We start from the raw sequence: 25,490 nt of genomic DNA on the forward strand, positions 1-25,490 counted from the left end.
TGAAATCAGACTGCTTTGATAAAGTGAACTGAGGAATAATTATCTGTCACCCACATTACCCGAGATCTTTTTTCAAGAGCCTCAAGGATTAAATAACTTATTATTTTTTATCTACTTATTAGTAGTGTGAATATGTTTACAAAATAAAGTGATAACTTTTGGTCAAAGCTCTATACGAACGAGAAGTATAATAATCCAGAGCATAAAGAAACAAAACCAAATAGAATAAAAAATGTATCTAATTGGAGAAATAATTATTTTGCAATTTCATTGATTCATTATGATATGAAGTGAAAAGCAGTTAAAATAACAATAATAGTTATGGTCATTTTGATAATCTTAATAATTACTTCGCATGATCAACTGTCAGATAATCAGTCAGACTATAACAAATACAAAAACCTAGATCAATTTCACCAACCAGCTAAAGAGGTAACAGTGAAAAATCTGTTTTTTTCAAAGTATAGATATATTTAAACTGATTATGTCATATAATTGTTGTTTGTTTGCATTTATTTGGCTTGTTTTTATAAACTCTAATTTCATTTCTCTCTCCCTTAGATGTGTATTAATATTTTTCCATGAATTCATACTGAAATAGTATGCTATTCAATACAAATATAAAACTGTTTGCATACTTTTTAATGTATGCAAATACACAGATAGATAACTATTCATATACAAGTATCAGTTAGTGTGATTCAGTATCCTTCTGTTTAAAAAAAAGACACATTCATCTTTATACTGAAGGGGAAGAGATATATGAATAAATGGATCACATAAAAAAAATGGAGAAAGGAAGTATATCACAATAATCGTTGATAATCTTCTATTTCATCATTTCATTCTTTTATCTACTGATTTTCAGTTCTTCTAAAAGAGATTGTGAATGAAAAACATATGGACATACTTGATGAATAAAGTCATTATTTTATATTTCTCAGTGAAAATACATGACAATATAGGGAGGGGGGGTAAAATGATACATGACAGTTTCATTAATTTGTTATTTTTTTTTAGAAAAAAATTATTTTTGCTAATAGTTACAGTTAATTACTGTTCTACTATTAATCGACTTTATTCTTTATTAGATCTACCTATAGTCTCTGTCTTTCACCCCCCCCCCTAACTCAATAAATACATATACATATTTGTATAGTTTGTTTTGTCTTTCTCGTATACTCATTTAGTTCGAATTCATTTATGGACATAAAACAATCGAATTTAATATATACCCATATATATATTTATGCATCTGTGAGTTCATCACATGAAATACATTAAAAGCATCATAACGTTTATTTTTCATTTTATTTATTCTAATATACTAAATCGAATCTAAACAAAATATTAATGTATTTTTCAAAAATGAAATAAAACTCAAAAATTGAACAATGATAAAGGCGCGAAAAATATCCTATATATATATGAATACAAGTTTTTTGACAAGATTAATCACATGTGAAAACAAAATCCAAATTCAATGATTATCTCATTTATTTATTATTTTTTTGGATAAACAATGAAATGATGAACAAAGTCAGTTAGAGACTATTAAACATGTATTTACATGATATATAATTCATATATACATTTACCATAAAGACAATGGAAGAAACCAAACAGCTATTGTGCCAAACAATGTTTGATAAAGTAAAAAATATGAATAAATTATGATTGTTCTTTTTATTGTTACTGTAATGCTTATTTTCATTATTTCCATTATGAATAGTTGAATGAATGAATGAATGAAATTGAAAAAGGGAAAGAGTTTTTTATGTGTTTAAATCAATCTCTGTTCTATATCATATTACTTGTCAAATATACATTAGTTAAATGTGTCGGTTCTACTAGACAACAAAATAATAAAAAAGGGGAAAAAAGGGAACAGTTACATATTTCCAATGAGCAATTAAATTTGCCAACTATAGAAATGTATTTGCCTAATTTTTTTTTTATTTTCTTCAATCATTTTTCTTTTCCAGTATATATATAGTTAACGTTGTTTATAGCCTTTTCCTCACTCTTTCTTGTGAGAGTACACATTTATCCACTCACATTCATTTTCTCCCTTCTTCATATTTCTCTTATCTACTCTATTAATCACATTTACACCTGTTCTTCACTATGGATTATTGTTGTTGGTTGTATGAATTCTTTTTTTCATTTATTTTAGTTATGTTTCTTCTTTTTCTGGAGTAAAAATGTTGATTCCATTTAATAAACTACTGTTGTTATCATGATACTGTTTTGAATGTTAATGATGATGATGATGATAACAATAGTAATAATAATAGTAATAATACTATTATTATTTGTTTACAATACATGTAAATAAATATTTTAGTCTATCTGTCAAACTAGTCAATTATCCATTTAGTTTAAATGTATATATAATTATATACTTTTTTAACCAGGATGTTCAAGTGAAATTCAAACATGCATATAAATCAGCGTATAATTGACCATTCTGTTCAGTGTTAGGATACTTATGAAATACGCCTTTTTTGTAATTTAATTTAGTTTGGATACATTATTATGGCTCAAACAATGTTTTAATTTATATATATGTAGGTAATTAAACTCTACCAGTTAGTTACTGAATAGTACGTACTGTTACTTGATAGCTTTAAGTATCGACTGAATAAAACATATAATTCAGGAAAGTGGAATATCCATGTCACGTTGTGCATTTTGATGTAGATCGAACAGCAGCGACTTAAAATCTTCGGTCTATAATAACTTCTGATGTATTTTATCTACTTTTACTACCATAAATTTTACATTACACATTAAATCAACTTTGTTTATCACCCGTAAATATAGGGTAGTTTTAGTGATAAATGGTTGATTCATGTATTCATATGATCTTGTTTAATATGACTTCACTTAGTGTTGAGTGTTATGTATTCAAATTTACAGAAAGAAATTAGTTCTTTTGGTACTGAGGCTTACTTTTTGCTGTGGATTATCGACAGGTAAGTGAATATACTTTAAAAGATTTCTATTAACTATCTATTAACATTTAATTACATATGTGTGCGAAAATTCATTGTTTCATCACATACCAGTAGATTGAGCTTCTTCACTACATATTTATGCATAAAACGATAATATCAATAAATTTTAGATCACCAAAGATGTTTAACTCATGTATCAAGCATCAACTTAACTCAGACAAACTAACTAAACTGAATTTTATTAATTAGATGATACAAGTGCTTTAAGTTTGAATTTCGTCTTCAGGTTCAAAACGTTGAGTGCTAGAAATGCATTGAACTATATAAATAAACATCCACAAGATGTTATGTCATGTCAAACTGCCAGATTCAGAGACAGATGTTTATTTTCTAAAAGACTTCTGTAAGGTTTTCATATACGCATATAAATTCTCAAACCAGATTTAAAGTCACATTTTTATTACTACTGAAACGTATAATAAGTAGAATAGAAAATGTCTGCATTTTTCCCATTTCAGAAAAAAATCATATTATAATCACTTATTATTTCCATTATTTCAGACAGATATTATTATATTGATAGCTATTTTGGACAATTTAGTTAAGTGAGATAATCGTTTTCCTTGTACTATTTTAGCGTTTTATGAAAATTTATCAAATCCCATCCCTAAAAATTAATGACATTATTCTATTTTTCATTTAGGTAATGTCAATATTCTTTTCCCTACCTCTTCTCGTTTGCATATTGATTCTTCTTCTCCTTTTAATATTCACTACTCAATATTATATATATATATATATATTCATTTTACTTTTGGAGAGATTAGTGAATGAAGGAAGCTAACAAAAAACAGACAACTATTTAATGTATCCTTTAAAAAATTTGCATAAACTTTTCAGTAACCTGGGGGAGATATTTCTTCGCAATAAATTTATATTTTATGTTCAAATATAAAATAATACTGTGAGCAGGCACTAAGTCATGTGTTTTACAACTGAATGCAATGATCAATAAACCACCGTATTCGATCATATTACTCTTATAGGTATCTTGCTAATTATTTCAGATGATGTCTCTTTAAGTAGGGTAGTAGTCTCTTTTTAATCTTCATTGCTCTTAATGTATCTGACATTGATCATTTTACAAACCTGTCACTAGAATTTGGTCAGTACCGAAGTGCACAAACCATTACGTTGGTTACGAATCTGTGATGAATCATTTTATGAACATATCAGTCCCATAGAAGATTAGTCATGTCCTTAATTACTCACGGGTGATGGCTGGTTGAGGAGTTAGTTAACGCATGCTTGAATCTAAAGGGGGAAAACTAGTCCTCGATAAGTTAATAACTTGACAGATCAACAAGATCCAAAACAGTAATAAACCCAAGTAAAGGATCTTTATTGATTGGTTACAATCAACTAACACAATGGGTGTATATTAAGGCATTTTGTCTGAAAACGTTTTAGGATCATCCAATGGGATGAAGATTATCAGAATTATGATATATATATTTTCAATGTGCTTCGAACAGTTTGATCAAGAATATAATTGTTAGGACGTTTATATATGAAGGATAAAAGTTATACTAAACAGGTTGGAAGGTAAGAGGAAACTAAGATAATAATAAAGTATACAATGTGAAAAACAATACGAGACTCATCACGTTGGAAAATAAATCAATATTATCAGGATACCTTAAGAGCATTATCATTACACTATCCTAAAAGACTTATTGCTTTAAAAGTTCTGAGTAATATGGACGTTGATTTCTGTTTGATTAACTCTTCTGAATAGTCTAAACTAAATGGTTGACTGGTTATGAAAATGAATAGTCGTGTAAGGGATATTATCATGGAGTATTTAATAAATAATGTTTATGCATTCGTTTAAATAATAAACAAATCACACGGATTTATAATTATTCAAGTTATTCTTTCTTCTTGACTATAAATTTAGTAACAAAAGGAAAACTTAAAAAAGGAATATCAATAATATGAAGTACATTTTTTATTTCAGCAATCCTTTATCCATTGGACAACCCAAAAGTATTCTATACTGAAATTATTCTGAGTGCAGTTAAAGTTAGACTGATGAGGATGAGGATGATTATCATGCTCATATTTGCAAGCAACAAACAAGTACTTGGATTATGATTAGTTTGAAGGACTGCCATCAAAATGGTTGTTATTCACTAGTTTTACTTATTTGGAGGTAATGGTCACAAAAATGCACTGATTATATGTTGGGATTTCAGAATCACCTTATCAACGGGTATCAGCAAACTTGAAAAGAAAGTCTAATTACTACTGTTGTTAACTCCACGCCACACTATCCTCCTTTACCCAGTCTTGGGACGGATATTATCCCTGAAGGGGCTTCAGGCTGTTATAATTAGTCTCATCTTATTAAATAAAAATAGTATGAAAAACTCAAGTTTATTTAGAAAAAGAAAACTAATACTAACATCTTCAGTATGAAAATTTTTAACTTAAATTAGATTCAGTGAGAGATTGTAGGTGTTCATTCCCTAGGATATGTATCAACAAATGAAATTATTTCTAATTGCTTGTGTAATTTCCCTTTCACGTATTCGAATTCATGGTTACTTATTTTTTAAGGGCAACTTGTAGATCGATTGTTTATTGGAAAATATAGCTAGATATTGCATACAATCAATCATATAATTCAGGAAAAGTTCGAGTCCTTACTACTGAAAGAATCATTTGTAATTATTATGAAGAGAAAGTGATGAATTCCCATAGGTTGTATTCTTGAAACATTATTGAAACCATACATTGTATGGTTTAGTTATGCTTAACAGGTTATTGTCTGTCAATTTTAATTTAGATGGTACCTTCTGTTATGAATTATATAATTTGATCGGACTGAAGGTAAGAGGATGTACCTCTGATGCAAGAGTCAATCTGATGATAACTTGATAGATAGACTGTTATTACGCAACGGTTTAATGAAGACAATCCGGATTAAATAAAAAAGGCTTTTAAGAAAACATTTTATAAATCAAGAAAAAGGCAATCAGATAAGGAAAAACATAGTATACGTAATATTGTACATGTATAAGTACCCAATAAAAAGAGACGTGAATTACGTAGGGATGAAAGGATAGCACTATTATTAGAGTGTGAAAGATTACAGTATTGATTGTTGTTGTACTAACTCGAAAATAATAATAAGCACTTTGATTTGAGTTCACCCCGACAGTTTCCGCACTGATCAGCAACAGCAACATCTTAAAATAGCATTAATCACAACAGATAAAATAATATCACATGAGTTTTTCCCTTTCGAATAACATCATCTTCATAAATTAGTGAAATGAAATAACTATTGGATATAGATTCATGTATGATATAATTAGCTATTCTATTAAATTATACAGATAATGAATTGTTTACCTATCTTAATAACAGATACATTATTTAAACACATAAATATTGGTACAAATAAGGACCAGATACATATGCGCCACACAAATCTCATTTGATGTGTGTGAGGACCGTGATACTGCCCGGGTGCCCAAACTGAAGCAGGTGGTTTTCTTAGGGGGCCACACTCGGAGCCTTTAGCTTAAAGATCTAACCCACAAGGCAGTGGAGCATCGTGAAGAGATGCCATTCCATGGTAGCCGGTGATCGACGATTGATTCATACGCCATTTGTTCCCTTAGGATACTGGAGCCCATTGTTTTGGGATCGGGCTTTTCCAACTCCGCTAGGTGGACTCGCTATGTCCACCCACCTGATTGAAGCGCCGGACATTTGCTTTTCATCCTCTCAATTTCGTAAACAACAGTAATGCCACGAGAAGGTAGTGAGTAGGACTTCCCTGACAGAGGCTATATACGCGTGGCCATGTGAGAGCATTTCGAGAGGGAGAGCGGTCTCTCTCCACTCTCGCCCGTACCATGGCATTTAGGGTCTATCTTAATATCAAACAAACGACAACATAATATACCATATTAATTTTAAACATTTATTTTAAAGAGATTTTCTAACTCCAAATTTCTATGGTCTTTAGTTTTCCCTCACAGTTTTTAACGTACACATAATCATCCTTCTTAATCCTGTTTCTTTTTTTAATAATAACCTGTTACACATGTTAACTGATCTGAAAAAACTAACTGAGCAAGATTCATTTAAATTAATAACCACAACAACAACAACAATAAAAAGAGGATATTTATTATTATTATTGCAATATTTTACAAAATAGATTCATCATTAATAATACATAAAATCAAACCACAAGTGATTAATAATATACTGAATAATATTTACTCTTTATTTATAATATATAGAATGAAAAGCTCAACAATAAGTAAATCATTATCACACTACTTATAAGTAGAATATGGACCACCACCAATATTATTATTACTACTACTACTAATATCAATACCACCCGCCTTTCAGATTTTAGTCTTTAACTCTGTACAATAATGAATATGAATATAATTATTTATAGTAATATTACTTTTATTATTATTGTTATATTCGTTCTTATCTATTTTTCTCTCTTATTTTGTTTTAAATGACAAAACTCTAATTATTTATTTTTGTGATTTAAGGAAAAAAATGAAGAAAAATTTGACATTTTGAAATGTAAATTCGTCCTCTTTTCTTTATTTTCTCTTGTTTATTTAATTCATAACTCTTTCTCTTGTCTTATCAAATGTCCCCTAACCACCATTGTTCTCTACAATAAAATAGTATACTACTCAAATTGATCATAAATTAACTTATTCATTAAAAATGTATGAAGAGATATACATATGCACAGATATCTGCCCCAATTCAATGGGAGTATAATCATATAGAAGGGGAGAGAAACTATATTAAAAGAAATGGTAAGAACTCAAAAAAATAATAATAAAGATGATACACATATATCTTACATGCCTAATGTATAAATTAGTATTTTTTTTTAAAAAAAATTGAATAAATAACTACATATAATTCTGTTTTGATACAGATAGAAAGATAAATATATAAACGAATCTTTATCTTAGTGGATATTTATAAAACAAGATAGTAGACAGAAAGCACAGCCTTTATGTCAATTTAATCTCGGTTTTCAGTATTTACATTGACAATCCATATCAGTATATATGTGTTAGGCTGTGGACATGTAAGACAAATAACGTTAGCACCTACATTGTATGTGGAAAAACATACTACCATATATATACAAGACAAAAATGGTTCTTGATATGTATGAGTACGAATTAATTCTAAATTTGTTTGGCCAGATTCCTTAATTATCTACTCACATTCTCTATAGTTCTATATTTACTCTCATTCTTGGTACAGTTCCCCACTTACCTACTAGTTACTTTAATGTATGATTATGATTCCCTTAGAATTTCTTCCTATTTAAATGTTCAAAAGTGACAGAGAGTTTTTAATAAACTTAGATAAAAACGAAATGTCAAATTAATCTTTTACTGTTAACTAATTATTCATAAGGCACGTTTGTGCAAACATATTCTAGTTCTTAAATTATTTTCATTTTAAAACAGAATTTCTATCTTGATTATTATATGTTACTTTTTTAACTTTTAGTATATTTGAATAACTAACTTAAATATATTATTTATATATAGTTGAAATCATGAGTCAATTGAAGCTAGATCACTGTAGAAAACCTGGAAGCATTGGACGGCCGTTTCGTCCTACTGTGGGACTCCTCAGCATTTCGCATCCATGATCACGGCTCGCGAGATTCGAACCCAGGACCTATCAGCCTCCCGCCAGAGCTCTTAACCGATAGACCACTGAGCCAGCATCCAACGGTGTTAATGTCTAACTTCAACCAATCCACGAAGTTGAGCAACCATTTCACCAATAGTCTTCAGTGGGTTGATATCTCCCAACAGACCTGGTTGAACTCCACTACTGAAGGGTCCCACAGTAGGACGAAACCGCCGTTCAGTGCTTCCAGGTTTTCTACGGTGGTCTAGCTTCAATTGACTCATGAATTCAGCTATATATAAAAAATTACTTAAACTCTCCACAGAAAACCCCCTTAAATATATTACTTTAAAAGTTATATTTCAGTAGTTTAGATGTGTTTTCATTGAGAAAGATTATAAGAACAAGCTAATGAATAATGAAAATAAATAAGAAAAATGCTTCTTTTTGAAATGTTCATCTCACTTTTGAGTGTCACTACTGCTGAAATTATAAATTGTTTTGCATTTTATCTTTTCTCATCGATGTGTGATTCGATTAATAATAATAATAATAATGATAATTCAAAATTTATTCATTAAAACTAATATTAGCGTAGATTGAATACCTCACTCTCTGACCTACATAAATGCACAAACTTTAAAGAGTGTAGATTGTTTCCATATATATAAAGAATGTAGGGAAGTAAAATATTACGGATTAGTGGGTTCCTGGAAATTTCGTTTCCTCTGAAATGGTTGCATCCTTTAAGTTGGTAGTATAGATTTTAATCATTATGAAAACATTAGAAGAAATTTTTTTGTATTTATCTAAATGAATAGTTGAATTCATTGATAAATTAATTAGAATTACCATTTTTTATTATTTTATTTACAATCATTTACTTAAATAGTCTTTTGTTTTAATATTCGTATTCATTTTGTATATAGAAATTCAATGCATGCAATCAAATCAACTTAATAATTGAATTGAAAAGAGTTTTTTTAGAATATTTCGTCAATGGATTTATGAATGGTCAACTGGGTATGTGCATTTGTGTATACCATTTCTATCTTTTGAATAGTTGACATTGTCAACAGTAAAATAGTCAACAATGTTGAATGAATTTTATCAGTTTTACCAAAAATACAATAACAGAATTTTATTTTCGAATAATAGTAAGAGTGTGTGTGTGTGAGAGAGAGAGGAAGAGTATCACTGAAGTTATTTCTGATAATGATGTTGTCTACAAAGATAATGAAAGCTTCATGATTAAATCATCTAGCTCAAAGAACGCAATTTCTTCAAAAAAAAATAGTATCACTGTTCATATCCTCACGTTTGTTATCATTTTGTTAATTTTTTGAAGTTTAAATTGTCCCCTATCAAGTATAATATATTTCTGTAGAAAGAATATATATATATATATATATATATATATATATATAACATTCAAGAGAAATGTTTACTTTCTATTATAAAAGAGAAGTCAAGTATTTTTCTAATATATAAACCGTCAAATGTTTGTGTAGTGAACTGACATATTTTTAAGAGATGACCAAATAAATCTAATGACTTGTTTATATCTGAATAAAAAACATTTTAATAATAGTTGAAAGCATGAGTCAATTGAAGCTATACCACAATGGAAAACCTGGAAGCACTGGACGGCCGTTTCGTTCTATTGTGGGACTCCTCAGCAGTGCGCATCTACAAAACCCCTTCTGATTATAATCATATGCTCACTAGTGACTGACTTCAAGAGATATTTCCTGGAGTTCTAGTGAGAAGCAGTGATCAGTGGAGTTCAACCAGGTTTGTTGTGAAATATCAACTCACTGAAGAAAATTGGTGAACGGTTGCTCAACTTCGTGGATTGGTTGAAGTTAGACATAAACACCATCGGATGCCGGCTCAGTGGTCTATCGGTTAAATGCTCTGGCGCGAGAATGGTAGGTCCTGGGTTCGGATCTTGAAAGGCAAGGTCGTGGATGCGCACTTCTGAGGAGCCTCACAATAGGACGAAACGATCGTCCAGTATTTCTAGGTTTTCTACAGTGGTCTAGCTTCAACTGACTCATGCTTTCAACTATGAAAACACTGAAATCTCCACAAGACTCATTCTGACTTTAATAATAGATTATTATTTTAGGGATAAGCTGAATGTCATATTTTACAGATGTACATTAGTTTATACATTATTACATCGTGGTAGATTGAAAATGTTCAGTTACAGTAAGATTACAAAATCCTAAAACGCAATTTCAAAACATTACCAACAAATTAATAATTTACCATGTTTACTAATTAAATACACAATGATTTAGTAATATTCTGCTAGGCGGTAAACAGTTAGATTGTATTGAATTATAATAGTTTTTAGTTTCACTCTGTTTGTTGTCTATCAGGAAACTCTCATCAACCCATTAAAAAGATAATATTAGAGATTATACTGTTCTTCAGGGAATAAATAACGAAATCAAAATTAATCTAAGTTCAAATAGTAGAAAGGAACAAAGAAGTGGCTTACACTGAGTCACATAACGTCAGATAATTTAGTTTCTCTATTCATTGGGATATTACAAATATATTATTTTTATTTATAACAATCTACTCAATACTCGATTTATTCGAAATTATCAAGTGAGACTTTGGTAATTACACCTTCTGTAGTGAATAAGAACACGATTGAGGACAATCGAATGTATTTAAGCACAAATTACAAACTATCTTACTAAGATCTGATAACCATACGGCAAACAGTTAATTTGCAAAATAACAGTCCCTTCTCTCAATCTTCACTGTTCCTTCTGTAAATATCAATCTATCTTCTCTAATTTCATTGTTTATGTATTTTCTTACCAATCGCGCTTCATTTCAGTTCTTTCCTTATCGGTCTTCTGCCAAAATACATTCTATACCTGACCATCACCACATACTACTTATAAGGATATAAGTAAACTACACCACACTTCTAGTTTATTGGTCTGATAAGTGTTATAATAAAACCTAATGACACAAACGTTTATTAACAAAGATGATGACATTTGAATGGATTACGTTACATAATTTGGAGAAAATTCGAATTTATATATATTGATATTTTAATCAGTAATATATTTTTCTACCATTCAGAAATGATAGCGAGCTTACACTATTCATTTCTCTATTCAGACTATTATAAACGTATATTTGTAGTTTATTGCATGATTTGGTCTGATAACTTGGATATTCTGTTGAGTATGTTACAAGCGGATAAATTATAGTTGTAATAGTATAATGATTTATCCTGACTTTTGTCAGTAAAATATTCTCAGTTTGATACTGGTAGCTAATTGACTACTTATATTTAAGTTGAAGAAAAGAAAGGATGTATTTACTGTACGAGTCATAATTAAAATGACAAAAAATAAGATAAAAAATCTCAACATATACGTTCAGAATAATAGTAATCTAATGGAAACCTTCATGAATTTTTTTAATTTATCCTTTGGACAACTTGATGCTTACGTCTGTTTCTTAAAAGCTCAGTAATATCAGTTCAGGTCATCGAGATCAAAAAGATTTTCTTCAAGTTTTACGTATATCTTTCTGCTAAATAAAAGGCAATATAACTTAGGTCATGTGAGTGTTTTTGACCATTTACACTTCCATCCTATTGATTATTCATATATTCGACAAAATGAACAAAATTCATACCAAAAACGTTATATCATGTCGATCAGAAAAAGTCCACGGATACTCATGCATGTACGAAGTATCATTATTACTATCATCATCATCATTAACTTTATTTGTCAAATCATTTTCTGTAACCTCAACAGTTAATGAGTTTTCGTACAAAATTCAATTGTATCATAAATACTTATTCTAAAATATGCATATACATATGTAATGTAAGCATGAATTACTGATGTATTACTATGGAAAATTACATTGAAATTTAACAGTTGTTTCACAAACCTTCATTCTTTCATTCATTCATATCATCAAAAATTATTGACTCTTTTAGAAAAACAAATGTATACCTTATGAATACTACTGATATAAGTTAAACCGTTAGAAATGATAAACAAGTTACTAAAAAAAGGTTGTTTATTAATTTATACACAAATATTTATTCATTTAAAAGATATCTGTATATTAGAGAATAAAAATTTGAGAGTATGAAATGAAAGCCCTTCTTTTCCCTTTCCATCCAATGTGTGTAAACTGGCCCCAAAAGGTTATATATATATGGTTATAAAATACTCAAAGCGGCTTCTTTGTTTTAGATTTATGCTTTACTCTTTAATTTTTTACTTGTGGCTCATTTTATATTTTATGTTATGCATTATTTTACATATTTCTTCCAACGAAATAAAGAGGTCATTACAAAAGAGCCACTGACTGTTTTGCATTTTCTCTACAATTCTTTTCATTTTTTCCCCTATTCTAGTTTATTTATCTATTTTATTATTATCATTGTTGCTATGATTGCTCTTAAGCCATAATGAAAGCATAAATAAAAGATGAAAAGAATTTATTTTATATTATAAGAATTATTATCACCATGGTCATTGCTGTCGTCATCTTTATTATGGTTGTCGTTGATATTTAACTACTGTCAGTCAATAGTGTGATTTCTAGTAATAACTGTAAAACCGCTAATATTAGTAGCATTCTTCCTATTAATGGTAGTAATGTCATTATTGGAAAAAATAACCTCAAAATTTTATTTACTGGCCAAGTTAAATAAACTAGCAAACCATAAACATTGATTTTGTTCATCTTTAACAAAGAAACCAAATTGCTAGCACAATATCAATAATGTAGTTGAAAAAAGAGTAAACTAAACATGAATAGTTCATGGAATTACACTCACTTACACACTTGCTTACGCACGCACGGATGCACACATACACACTCACATACAGCCCTAAACGTATACACTGACAATCACTGAAAAGATGTCAGTTGTTGATTATGAAGTATAAAGTGGGTAAACTTTTCAAGTTGTTTATTGGTTATACTTGAAAGAGAGAGAAAAAAAAATGCAAAATATCCTTTTCTCTTATTCGAGAAAAAAAACATTTATTTGTTATATGTTAAGTTTATTCCCTCAGCATACGTAAACAAATGGAACTTGTCTATAACAATTAAAGTTATATATTACAAATCGTGTTTTTTTTCAAGACTATCCCCACTAAGAGTGGGGTTGTTTCTTTTTTTTAAAAAAACAACACAATATTGTTATATCCACTTATTTACACACACAGTATTGTGTTTTTAAATTGCCGCCAGTTTCTGTTTTTATTCCTTTCATCATACTTCTTTTTTTCAAACAAAAGATGAAACGGTTAAAACATTCAACAATAAATTAGTATATAAATAAATGTATATCTGCTTTCTCTTCACGTTATAGTATGTATTTATCGTTCATGTACATGATTAATTTACATTACCCTATGTAGTCATTACCATCTTAGTTATCATTATATTCATTGGTTTTGTTGTTGTGGCAAATTTTTTTCTAATCATATTGTACTCTTTTCCCCCTACTTTTATATTTGAATGTTAAAATGTTGACAAAAAAAACTACCAAAGAAGAGTATAGAAGAAGCTTTTAAGTAAATTGTTTTTATTTACCATTAAAATAAAACATTGAATTTGGTGACAGGATAAAGTCAATAAGGCAACAAAATTAATGAAAATATGTTTATAATTATATTAAAGACAACAAATGTAATAATAATGATAGTAACTACTTAACATATGTATCAACAAGGATAATTATAGTCATTATAATAGCAGTGACGACAATGGTTATGTTTCAAAGATTCATGATAGTTATCTTCTCTTTGAATCATAATATATTGATCAAAATTTCATGTAAAGTAACTTAAAACCTATGTATACAATTAGGAAAACAATGATAAGATAATTAAAGATAATACTTATTACATTTTTTTGGATTTTTTGCAAATAATAAACGGAATCAACTAGATATTTTTCAAAATTCTTACAATTATCATCAGGTGGTTGGAAATAATTAACGAAAAGCCTAAGCACTATGATGAATATTCATCAGTGCTTGTTCAAACTCCTTTAAGAATTGATGCTGTACGTATTTCTAAAAATCATAGTGATAAACCTTACTACTTAGTTTTTCTGATATCTTCTTGTTACATCCCGTGGAGATTTATGAATGGTAACTTTGAGGACTATTTATGGACCAATGTGATATGTATATTTCCTATTGTATAATTGTTAAGTAACGAAAGTATCCATATTCGTGTCCCTTTTATTATGAGCTTTATTTTGACCTATAGACTATTATTATACGATTTACCATTTTTGAGTTATCCCTAGTCCATTAATTATTGTCCCCCTTATTCACAGCCATATTTGGCTGAATCTTGTACAAATGTTATTTTCTATTTTATGGTACAATGTGGTCAGTTTGTTTGATACATAAACCCAGTATGTTTGACAATAATGATTCGTATTGCAGAGGCTGTTATTGGTGTTCTGTACTTAACTGTCTGGGCTAGGTAGATAGCAGGACTGATAAGTACTCAAGACTGCTCAATACGGTTTTTTGTGTATCATTGGGCGATCAATAAATTCACTGCTCTCCAATTGGCGGTCTTATAACGTCATATATATCAACTGGGCAAGAACGCACGCACACGATATAACACTTCTATATTCAAAATTAGTTTCTGTTTAGTCTCGGATAAAATGTTAAAGAACAGTACGAAATCTAGGTATAGCGATTTTTGATGAATACCTTCAAATAATTGTCTTAACTTGATTTCTGATGGTTTGCATAAAATAAATCTTAAATACTTTCCACTACTATTAATCAGCTTCAAAATTATTTTCTTTTCCGCAAGATATTTCGCGCAAATCAATGCTACATCTCTAATAATTCACTTCCCATTCTCTTTCCACTTATATAGTTAATCTAAGGAGCTTATTACATTATTTTAATGTCCCTAATCACAGATTATTTTAAAACAAGAGGTAGTTTATAACACTAAAAGATAAATTGAGAAAAAAACCGACGAGAATGTAAAAAAAAGGTTAAGAAATTTGTGACAAATCAATCGGAAAATTGTGAAGAAAAGTAAATTAATTAATTTTTTATCTAAGTTTTGCAAGTCACAAAAAAGGGGCAAGAACAATGAAAGAGAAAATTTCGCAACAATGCGAACTGAATAGCCGGTTTGAGTAACCAGATTATTCTTTATCTTTCTATAGTGGCTATCGCTTTTTAATACCAATTTCTTTTCTGCCTCATTCTCAATGGGTAGGAGCAAGGAAAAGAGAAAAGCAAATTTTTGACCTCATGTTCCATATTTCTAACCATATTCTCATTTAATTTTTAGTTATGCATCATGGATACCGTCAGATGTCATCAGCAACAGCCTACTGTGGGAGAGAACAAACCAGTTTTCAATTGAAGAGGTAATTAGGAAAATATGTTGGATGCGGATAGAATGTACATTTTGCGAATCGTCGAACTGCATCACAAGGTAGGCGCCAATTTGGAATCCCGAAGGGAAACGGGAGAGAGGAAGACCAAGGAACACACTGCGTTGAGAATTGGAAGCAAACATGAAAAGGATGTATAACAACTGAAAAGAATTGAAATGGGTTGCCTAGAACAGATTTCGATTAAGAGTGCTGGTTGGCAGCTTATGCTCCACGAGAGGTAGAGGTAACGGGCATAAATAGGATAAGTAAGTAAATAAACAAGACATCATGGACTATCCTTAGTAAGATGGACACAAAAAACTTTAAAGCACTTGAAAACTATCCATTCCACTATGAAACTCCTCTGTAGTGACCGAATCCTGGATCTTCAGGGTCCCTTAATAAATGCTTAATCTCTAGACCACTGAGTTGGCATTCATTGGTGTTCAGTGGAGTCCAACTATGTTAGGTAGCACAATATAGAGGACTGACTAAAGTTAGAAATGTAAATTACTGGATACTCAGTGATCTGAAGAGCAATTGTCCTATTTGAGAACTGAAGGTCCTGCATTCAGTTCCTGGATGGAACTTGGATGGACACTGTTGAGAAGTAACCTACTAGGAAGAAATAACTGAACATTCCGTTAAGCGTGACTGTAAACTCATCAATCTACAAAATTCTCGATACCATAAATATACCTCATTCAAACTATTCTAGCAATGTTACTTCATTTATTAGTTGTGATTTGTAGTGTCGGCTGCTATGTTAAGCCCACACAGCTTATTCTAGCCTCCCTATATACCGATTTATTCATTCTTCTTCAGTCACATTTTGACTTTGTTAATTATTCTTTTGTCAATCTTGACTGTTTTCATGTAAGCGTATATGCGTACATTTCTTACTAATCACATTTCTGTAACTTCTTTTTGGCTGACTATAAATACCGATTCACGCTTGACTTAATTGAGTTGGCTCACTCGCCTTCTTCAATGCGAGTCGTTTTGTTTTGCTTCACTTTCCGATCAACAATTGTACAAAATATACGCATTCGAAATCCATTCTCGTATTTGACTTATTTAATTCCGTTGTTCACTAACGCGAGTTAAGTCGATAGTATATGCGATGACTGGCGACATGTATATTTCGATAACAATTATTCGTACGATCTAGCTGGAATCACATATTCCAGGGCCACTAAAGATTACGCCTAATGAATAGTTTCGCGAGGCGAGATCGTGAATGCGCACTGCTGTGAAGTCCCACAATAGGACGAACCAGTCGTCCAGTACTTCCAGGTTTTCCATAGTGGTCTAGGTTCAAATGACTCATGATCTCAACTATTAAAATATCTTTATCACACGAAATGAATATGTGATCAAGTGTTTTGGAGAGTTATATGACTCTCGTAACTCATTTGGCATTACTAATAACCACAGTTTATTGATATTATTCAATTATTGTAAAAATCAACTCCATAGTTTCTTATCAGGTTCATTCTTCCTTATACTGAATTTCTCACTTGACAATTAATATCTATCACAAGTTTATTATTACCAACTGCTAAGTTCATCTTAATTTGAGTTTGATTCGTAGAAAATATAATATATATATAGGTCCTGGGTTCGAATCTCGCGAGTGCGGGATCGTGGATGCGCACTGCTGAGTAGTCCAACGATAGGACAAAACGGCCGTCCAGTATTTCCAGGTTTTCCATGGTGGTCTATCTTCAATTGACTCATGATCTCAACTATATAAAATTACTAAAATCTCCACAAAACCCTCTTCTGAAAATATAATTATCAAGCACCTATATTCTCACATTCTTTTCAAATATACTTTTTTGAAAATACTTATTTAACATAAACATCTAACAATAACGATATTACGTAATAACAACCGAAAAGGAGAAACTACTACTTGATAAACTATTCAAAGAAATAAAACAACAACATCAGAAAATTTATTTAATTTTTCTTTGCACATAATATGAATAATATAGATATTATTATTGTTTTGTACTTTTATATTTATATCTGCAAAAATTAATCTCATAAATTTGGATACTTAATCTTCTTTTACCTCTTTCCCTCCCCTCCTTTCTCTCTATCCTTCTCTTTTCCTTTCATTTCCTTTCTTATAGTTTATTTATCATGTTTTTGCTTATAGTTACAATCACAAATGTAGCATATATATAATCGGTTACATTGATCGTCAAGTGATCTGTTGGTATATGTTAACCTTCTAGTCTGTATATATTTATATGCAATGATGTATATCCATAAATGAGTCTGTACGTGCACTTGCTGTCATACTCAAATGTTGATTCTCTTCTTAAAACATACATAAAAACTGTTCAAATTTAAAGTATACATGACAATATGTACAAACCTTTTTTTTTCAGAAAAAAAGGAAAAATGATATTAATTAATAATAAGTAGTATCATTAGAAAGTGAGAAAAAATTAACGTTATTAGAAAAGAAATACAGATGATATTGGAAATTCGCTTTGTTTTGTTTTGCTGAAGTAATATATATTCACTTATGTGCAATTATTTATATATTCTTGATTTAATAAAAAACAGATAAGAAAAAAAAACAAAACAATATATGAAATATATAGAATTTGAAGATAGGTTAGTATTCACTAACTACTTATTTAAGTTAATAGTAGTAGTTATAAATAGAGTATGAGATTGTATGTTTAAAACAAACAAATAAGTCAATATTTTCTATATTTTACATTGGTAAAATGAGTAGAAATTATTCTCAGAATTTTCATTTCGTTAGTAGATATTCTCTAATATATATACTCATATTATACTGGTGATTTTCTAGAGACTTAATAAATAGAAAATAGTACATATTGATGATTGAGATCAATATTAAGATAAATGCGAAAACAGGTAATCATTGAAGGTCGAAAATTCTTTCTTTTTCATTAACATGAATTTAGATTAGCATACACATATATGTTTAGATTAAAATGCTGAGATTTTGTAATCATATTTGTTTTTATAATAATTACTTCTTTTAGATTGTAGATAAAGTTTTTGTGAAAGAATTAATTGGCATAAATAATGGCCTTCCAAGAGGTCGGGGTGTAGAAACTTCAGAGTTTGTAATTGTAGAAGAACTCAGAGAACACAATGGTAATGATGATGAATTAGAAAAGGGAGAGAAAGAAGTTGACAATGGTAGAGGTGGTGGTGATAATACCACTGATGGTTGACATCCAACAATGGAAGGTATCATTTCTAAGGATTTATTGACTTCTACTGTATTTAATAATCGAGTCTGACAGGTATTTTCTTGAAATTCATGCATAATATCATTATGGCTGAAAGAACTATTGAAGAGGGAATTAGTTTTGGAAGGATTCGAACTTTCCTGCGGTGATGACATACTTGCAACAGTACTATTTATTGAGGGTACATGAATATTACAGTCGGATGAATCAGGTTTGACAGAAACACTTGTTGTAATAAAATTATTTGTTTGAAAGACATAATTCTGTGCACTGTATAATTCCATTTGTGTTTTAAATACATTCATAACTGATTCACATTCAGAAATTGTGTGATTTTGTCTTAAATGTTTCATGAATTCAGTGAACTCCATAAATTCTTGTCCATTTAAACATAAAGGACAAAATATTTTATTTGAAAATATCAATTTGGTTTTTAGTGTTTCTGTAGGAAAACTTTCATCAGTTACTGATGAATTATTTTTACATGACTGTATTTCACAAAGTGAATCATGAGATCTCATCATTTTCTTCCTTTGTTGTTTTCTTTGTTGTAAATGTTTCAAATGACAGCGGTAATTGACCGGTTTTCTAGATTTGTTAAATGAATAGTAAGGATAAACTGTTCTATAACGTCGTATTTCACAAGTACTCACCGGTTGATCTATTTGTAAACTTTCACTTTTTTCACTGTTTTTACCCTAACAATAAATAGAAAAATAGGAAGAAATAGTTAAAATTATATTTCTTATATTTTAACAGAACAGAAATTATAATTTTTAGACAATGGTAAACGTTTGAAGGAAAAAACTCCAAATATCGTCAGTCATCTAACATTAAGTGTTTTTAAACTTATAACTTTGTCCAAGAAATATCATATCTATAATCGTTTAAACATCCCCTTCCTTATTACGCCTTACTAATTTTTCACACAATTTAGTCTTCCACTTAGTCGAATTGTAATTGCACTATCATATCTCTCTCACCCTATCTGACCCATATTTATTCTGATCACAGATCTTAAATTTTCACTTAACATATATACATATTCTAGTTAACATTCTATATGAGTCATATCAACAGTAACAATTTTATTCTATTTGGTTTGGCAATTCTAAATATACATGCTTTAAACGATGTACTTTGCCTTTTACCTGGTCATTTTTTCGGATTATTAATTTGGGTATATAATTGTAGAACCTGAAGAGAATTTATCGAAAAGAATATTCTTCGTTCAAATATCTGCAATCACTAGTTTGTATAACATTAAATGGACAATCAATTGTTGAGTGATGATGACGAACCTATAGTTACAGTTGGAAGTGAAAAATGATCTGACACTTTCAATAATCCACTTGGTTAAAAAGTTTTTTTCAATTTCAGACCAGACTATCTTTTCATAAAACCTTCATAAAGTTAGTAGAGACTCCATAGTGATCATTATCTTTTCTCATGGTTAATAGAAATCAAAGAAGTCGACTCTAAATTGTTTGATTATTGAAGGATTATATTAAATTTAAACAATTATTCAAATTATTAAACTCGACCTCATCTTGTAAATCATGGTCTTGAAAGGTGAATGTCATTTAACATTTTTTCTGATGAGATTTTATTTTGTTACAGTAATTAATTGAAATTCTCAATGTCATAGTAACAAAAATCTAACTTTAAACTTTTTCAAAAACTTTTTTTCTCATTTTATAAAGGGATTAATTACTGATTATAACAAAAAGATTCCCTATTAGTTTGAACAATGAATTGTCTTTCTATCATTCAAAATTAATGTTTTTTTTCTATTTTCATCAACAAACTTTTTGTTTAAATCGACCAAAAAATTTTTTTAATGAAATTTCTCTTTGTCAAAGAATTTTTCAAAAAAAAATTGTTTTAAATTCATTTAATAGATTGACCTAATTTATTTAAAAAGAAACATATTTATTGTGATATAATACACACACAAACAGAATCAGTTAAAGTTTATATTTAGGACCTTAAATCTGAAGGTTCAAGTGCCTTATGGAAAAAGGGGAAAGTATTTGGACAGTCAGCAACTTGTGTTGTCTTAACTACCAGTAATTAAATCTCATAGTTGGTAAAATACTGTTTTTTTTAAAAAAAAAATAACTATTTTTTACCGCAAGAGAATTAAAAAAGGCATTAAAAGGCGAAGGTATATTTCTTTTAAAATAAAGTCTTTCTTTGGCATTTATTAATGATACAAATTTCCACTTCAATTTTATTTATGCTAATTGTTTATAGTTTAGAAAAATTGGTGCTTTACACATGAACTATGTGAACTTTCACAGGTAATAAGCAAAAACAAGATGTTACTAAAAATCTAAACAATAGTTCCATAAAGAAACAAAAACATTATATCAACGTTTGGCTGAAAATTCAGCAGACGTAACTAATGCATGTTGTAGATAATTTAATTATAAATAGATCGATATTTCGGAAGAACACGAAAGAAGTAGAAGTAAAAACGATTCGAATCTGTGAAAACGTTTTGTCTTTAACATATGAAATATAATTAATATTTTATTCTACACGAATAGTTAATCTGTATCATTCATTATAAAAGTATGAATTCGGGGATTTCTTAACTAAAGTCTAATTCGTAAAGTAGACTATACTAATTGAATCATCTTGAAATCAATTAATGTTCAATAGAATTGTCCAATAGAATCACTTCATAATACAAGGAAGATCTTTTCATTCTGTTGACGTATCTGATTAGATTACAATTAGACAAATCACTTAACTACAAACAATATTTCACGTATGCATATTTACAGTATTTTAATTGTTGTTTATTATTCAATTAGCATTTGATTTCCATTGAAAAGTTACATGAAAATAGTCAGTTTATAATAACAACAAAACTGTACAAAAACAAAATCAAGAATATATATTTAGATAGATATATTCGAACTGTATCTAATTTGTTTAAGAATTAAATATATAGTGAGATAATTATTTCATATTGAACAGGTTTGTTTATCAACGGAATCAACTTGATATAAATTACTGAATTGATATTAAGTACAATTAGAAAGAAAATGTAAAATGTTCTGGTTTCTTTCTGTTTTTTATTTTTTGAAAAACAACACCATTATCATGTGAAAAAGTTTGTGTGAATAGTTGACACATGCAACTAATTTACATATAGTTAGCTACAAATGTCATGTGATATTAATGTTTGTCTGAAATATTACTGTATTTTAGTTTGGCAAGGATGTCTATTTATTAAGTTTAATTTTGACTAGGGAACATGGTCATTAATGTATTATTTTTAGAAACTGAACAAAATCATTATCTTTTTCTTCAATGTTTAAATATCAGCAATGGATTTGTGGAGGTTGTTGAGTTTTTGATTGATATCATGAATCAATGAATGTCAGAGAATCATTGAAAACCTGGAAGCACTGGACGGTCGTTTCGTTCTAGTTTGAGACTCCTTCGAAGTGCTCACACACGATCTCGAATGCAGGCGTCCCATAACAGGATTAAACGGCCGTCTAGTGCTTTCAGGTTTTCAATGGTGGTCCGATATTCATTGATTCATGATCTCAAACAAAAATGTTAGATAACACAACATTGATTACATTGAAATTCAGTTGTACCTGAGTCTACAAAAATATGTTGTATGTATGACTGAACGGTAATTTTCATTGTGAACTGACAAAACTTGAAAAATAATGGAAAAAACTTAAAGATTTAGATAGTTGTTTTACTATAGCTATGAACAAATCAGTAGTACATGTGTGTAGTAACTAACTCTAAACAACGAATTTAAAAACTTCGAATATATATCCTACTAAATCAACACAATTATATTCATTCCATTGAGATTCTACAGCCATTCAATTCAACTTTAAGTAACAATTACCTTAAAACTTTTAACTGTTAAGTTGACATTTTTCAGTCAGCGACAAAATTCCATATTTCTTATAAGCTAATCCACAATATTTCATATTCATTTATAAAAATAATCATAGAATAAATCTAAATTAATCAGATAATTTCAATTTATGTAGTAATCTAGCATTGTAAGCAGTCATTCAATAAATAAATGGTTTAACACTAACATCACTGATTTTAGTGTTAAAAATATCAATATTAAACTACAGCCTAATTGAATTCATTTGGTATTGTTTGTTTGAAACTTCCCATTGATTTTAAGGACTTCAATTGATCAGTCTCTTATTGACATATGTGCATGCTGTGCGTTTTGCTTCGATACAGCCTTAATTCACAAGCGAAAGGTACTGAGTTCGAGTCCCAGAGTGAACAACAAATCTGAGATGCAGCTGACGAGTCCCAAATGGGACGAAACGCGCGTCCTGGATTCCACTGCTAGCCACTGTCCATATTTGCTTATACAGCTTAATTGTTTTTCTAATCTAAAGTTATTAAAGTCATTTACTAGTGAGCAACAATAATATTAAAATCAATTCCTAACTACCCTCGATAGGAATTCATCGTTTTTCGTTTTGCTTTGAACTGTAATTGTTCACACTAAACATAAGTCTCTATTCAAAAGGAAATAGAATAAATATGTTTATTTTTTTATATATAGTTGATATCATGAGTCAATTGAAACTAGACCACCATGGAAAACCTGGAAGCACTGGACGGCCGTTTCGTCCTATTGTGGGACTCCACAGCAGTGCGCATCCACAACTCCGCCTCACGAGGAGTCGCACAATAGAGTGAAACGGCCACCCAATGCTTTCAGTTTTCCTATGGTGGTCTAGCTTCAATTAACTCATGATTTCAACTATATAAACTTACTAAAATCCCCACAAAACCCCCTTCTGATAATGTTTATTTTTGTTTAAATCTTCTAATTTACATTCGTTTTTTCATGAAGTTACTACTTAATTTATCGAATGAATTTTAAAATAAGCAAGACAAAGATTTTAAAAATTAGAAGAACAAAGCTACTTACCTTAGTCTGTTTTCTTTTTATATACATTTTTCTTCTAACATATTGAATAGATCTTCTCTTTAATTGTAATGATAATAATAATTGATTTGATTTGCAATATAATCGTTGACGTGGATGATTGATGTAAAATGAACTAAAGTATTGATTTTTTAAAAAGTTCTTCATAAATTGTCCCCGTTTCAGCCAATTGATTCCACTATTTGTTATATTTGTTTCTTGTGACTTATTAGTAATATTAGTTGTAACGTTGCCACAATTGTTATTATTACTAGTAGAAACAGTATTAGTTGTAGTATTCAATATTGTACAACAACAAATACTATTTTTATCTTCTGAAATTATTTTTAAACTTAAATTTAAAGGATTCTGTTAAAAAGAGAAAAAATTTTGTGAAAAAGGTGAAATAGTTTAGTAAAACAAAAGGAAACATTTTTAAAAAAATAAATATTTTGAACGAAATCGATTATTTGTATACAAAAGTGATATATTAGTTATCGGTTATTTATTTGCTTAGTTTTTTTCTTTTTCAAACAATCTCCATGTTTCTTTGAGATAATCAGCTTAATATATTTAGTTACTAATTGATTTTTCGTTGTAACTTAACTAAATAATGGATAAAGGCGATTTTTTTTACTATAAACAGGTAATGTTAACCGTTGGAGAAAGATAAAAAGAGAGAAAGAACTAATTTTACCTCATGCCAGAATCATGAATTATGCATCTTGTTTTTAGACTATATATTAAACCAGAGGGGGTTTTGTGGAGAGTTTAGTATTTTCACAGTTGAAATCATGAGTCAATTGAAGCTAGACCACTATCGAAAACCTGGAAGCATTGGACGACCGTTTCGTCCTACTATGGGACTCCTCAGCAGTGCGCATCCATGATCCCGCACTCGTGAGATTCGAACCCAGGACCTACCAGTCTCGAGCCGGAGCCCTTAACCGATAGACCACTGAGCCGGCATCCAGTTCTATTTGCGATTACATAACCACATTTGTTTAACGTTATTGATAGACATTATACAAATCTTTGATCAGCTTTGTCAGTTTTTCCTGTCAATTCTAAGTCATCTTTTTTTACACATTTTTATTTCAGGTATTTTAATGGGTTCCGAATATTATGATAAACAGGATTATGATAAGGCTATCAGGTGAACGTGAAAATAAACAATTAACC

The 25,490-nt window shown here is 29.6% G+C and overlaps 2 protein-coding genes across 2 annotated transcripts in view; one reads left to right on the plus strand and one right to left on the minus strand.

Annotated features, from left to right (window-relative positions):
* Window positions 1-1,608: 1,608 nt before the first annotated feature.
* Smp_173750 (hypothetical protein) lies at window positions 1,609-19,345 on the plus strand (the record flags this gene model as incomplete). Its single annotated transcript, XM_018789824.1, has 3 exons — window positions 1,609-1,653; window positions 9,605-9,698; window positions 19,158-19,345. 3 exons carry the CDS (start codon window positions 1,609-1,611, stop codon window positions 19,343-19,345), a joined length of 327 nt encoding a protein of 108 aa, XP_018655228.1.
* A 52-nt stretch (window positions 19,346-19,397) lies between these two features.
* Window positions 19,398-25,490, minus strand: part of Smp_173760 (hypothetical protein) — a gene marked incomplete at both ends in the record, with an annotated part of 9,179 nt that continues 3,086 nt past the window's right edge. The window contains 3 exons of the mRNA XM_018789825.1: window positions 19,398-19,462; window positions 19,521-20,061; window positions 24,312-24,677. Coding sequence (XP_018655229.1) covers window positions 19,398-19,462; window positions 19,521-20,061; window positions 24,312-24,677 — 972 coding nt within the window. The remainder of the gene's footprint in view (window positions 19,463-19,520; window positions 20,062-24,311; window positions 24,678-25,490) is intronic.

Source organism: Schistosoma mansoni, chromosome W, assembly GCF_000237925.1.
Source record: "Schistosoma mansoni strain Puerto Rico chromosome W, complete genome".
NCBI lineage: Eukaryota > Metazoa > Platyhelminthes > Trematoda > Strigeidida > Schistosomatidae > Schistosoma > Schistosoma mansoni.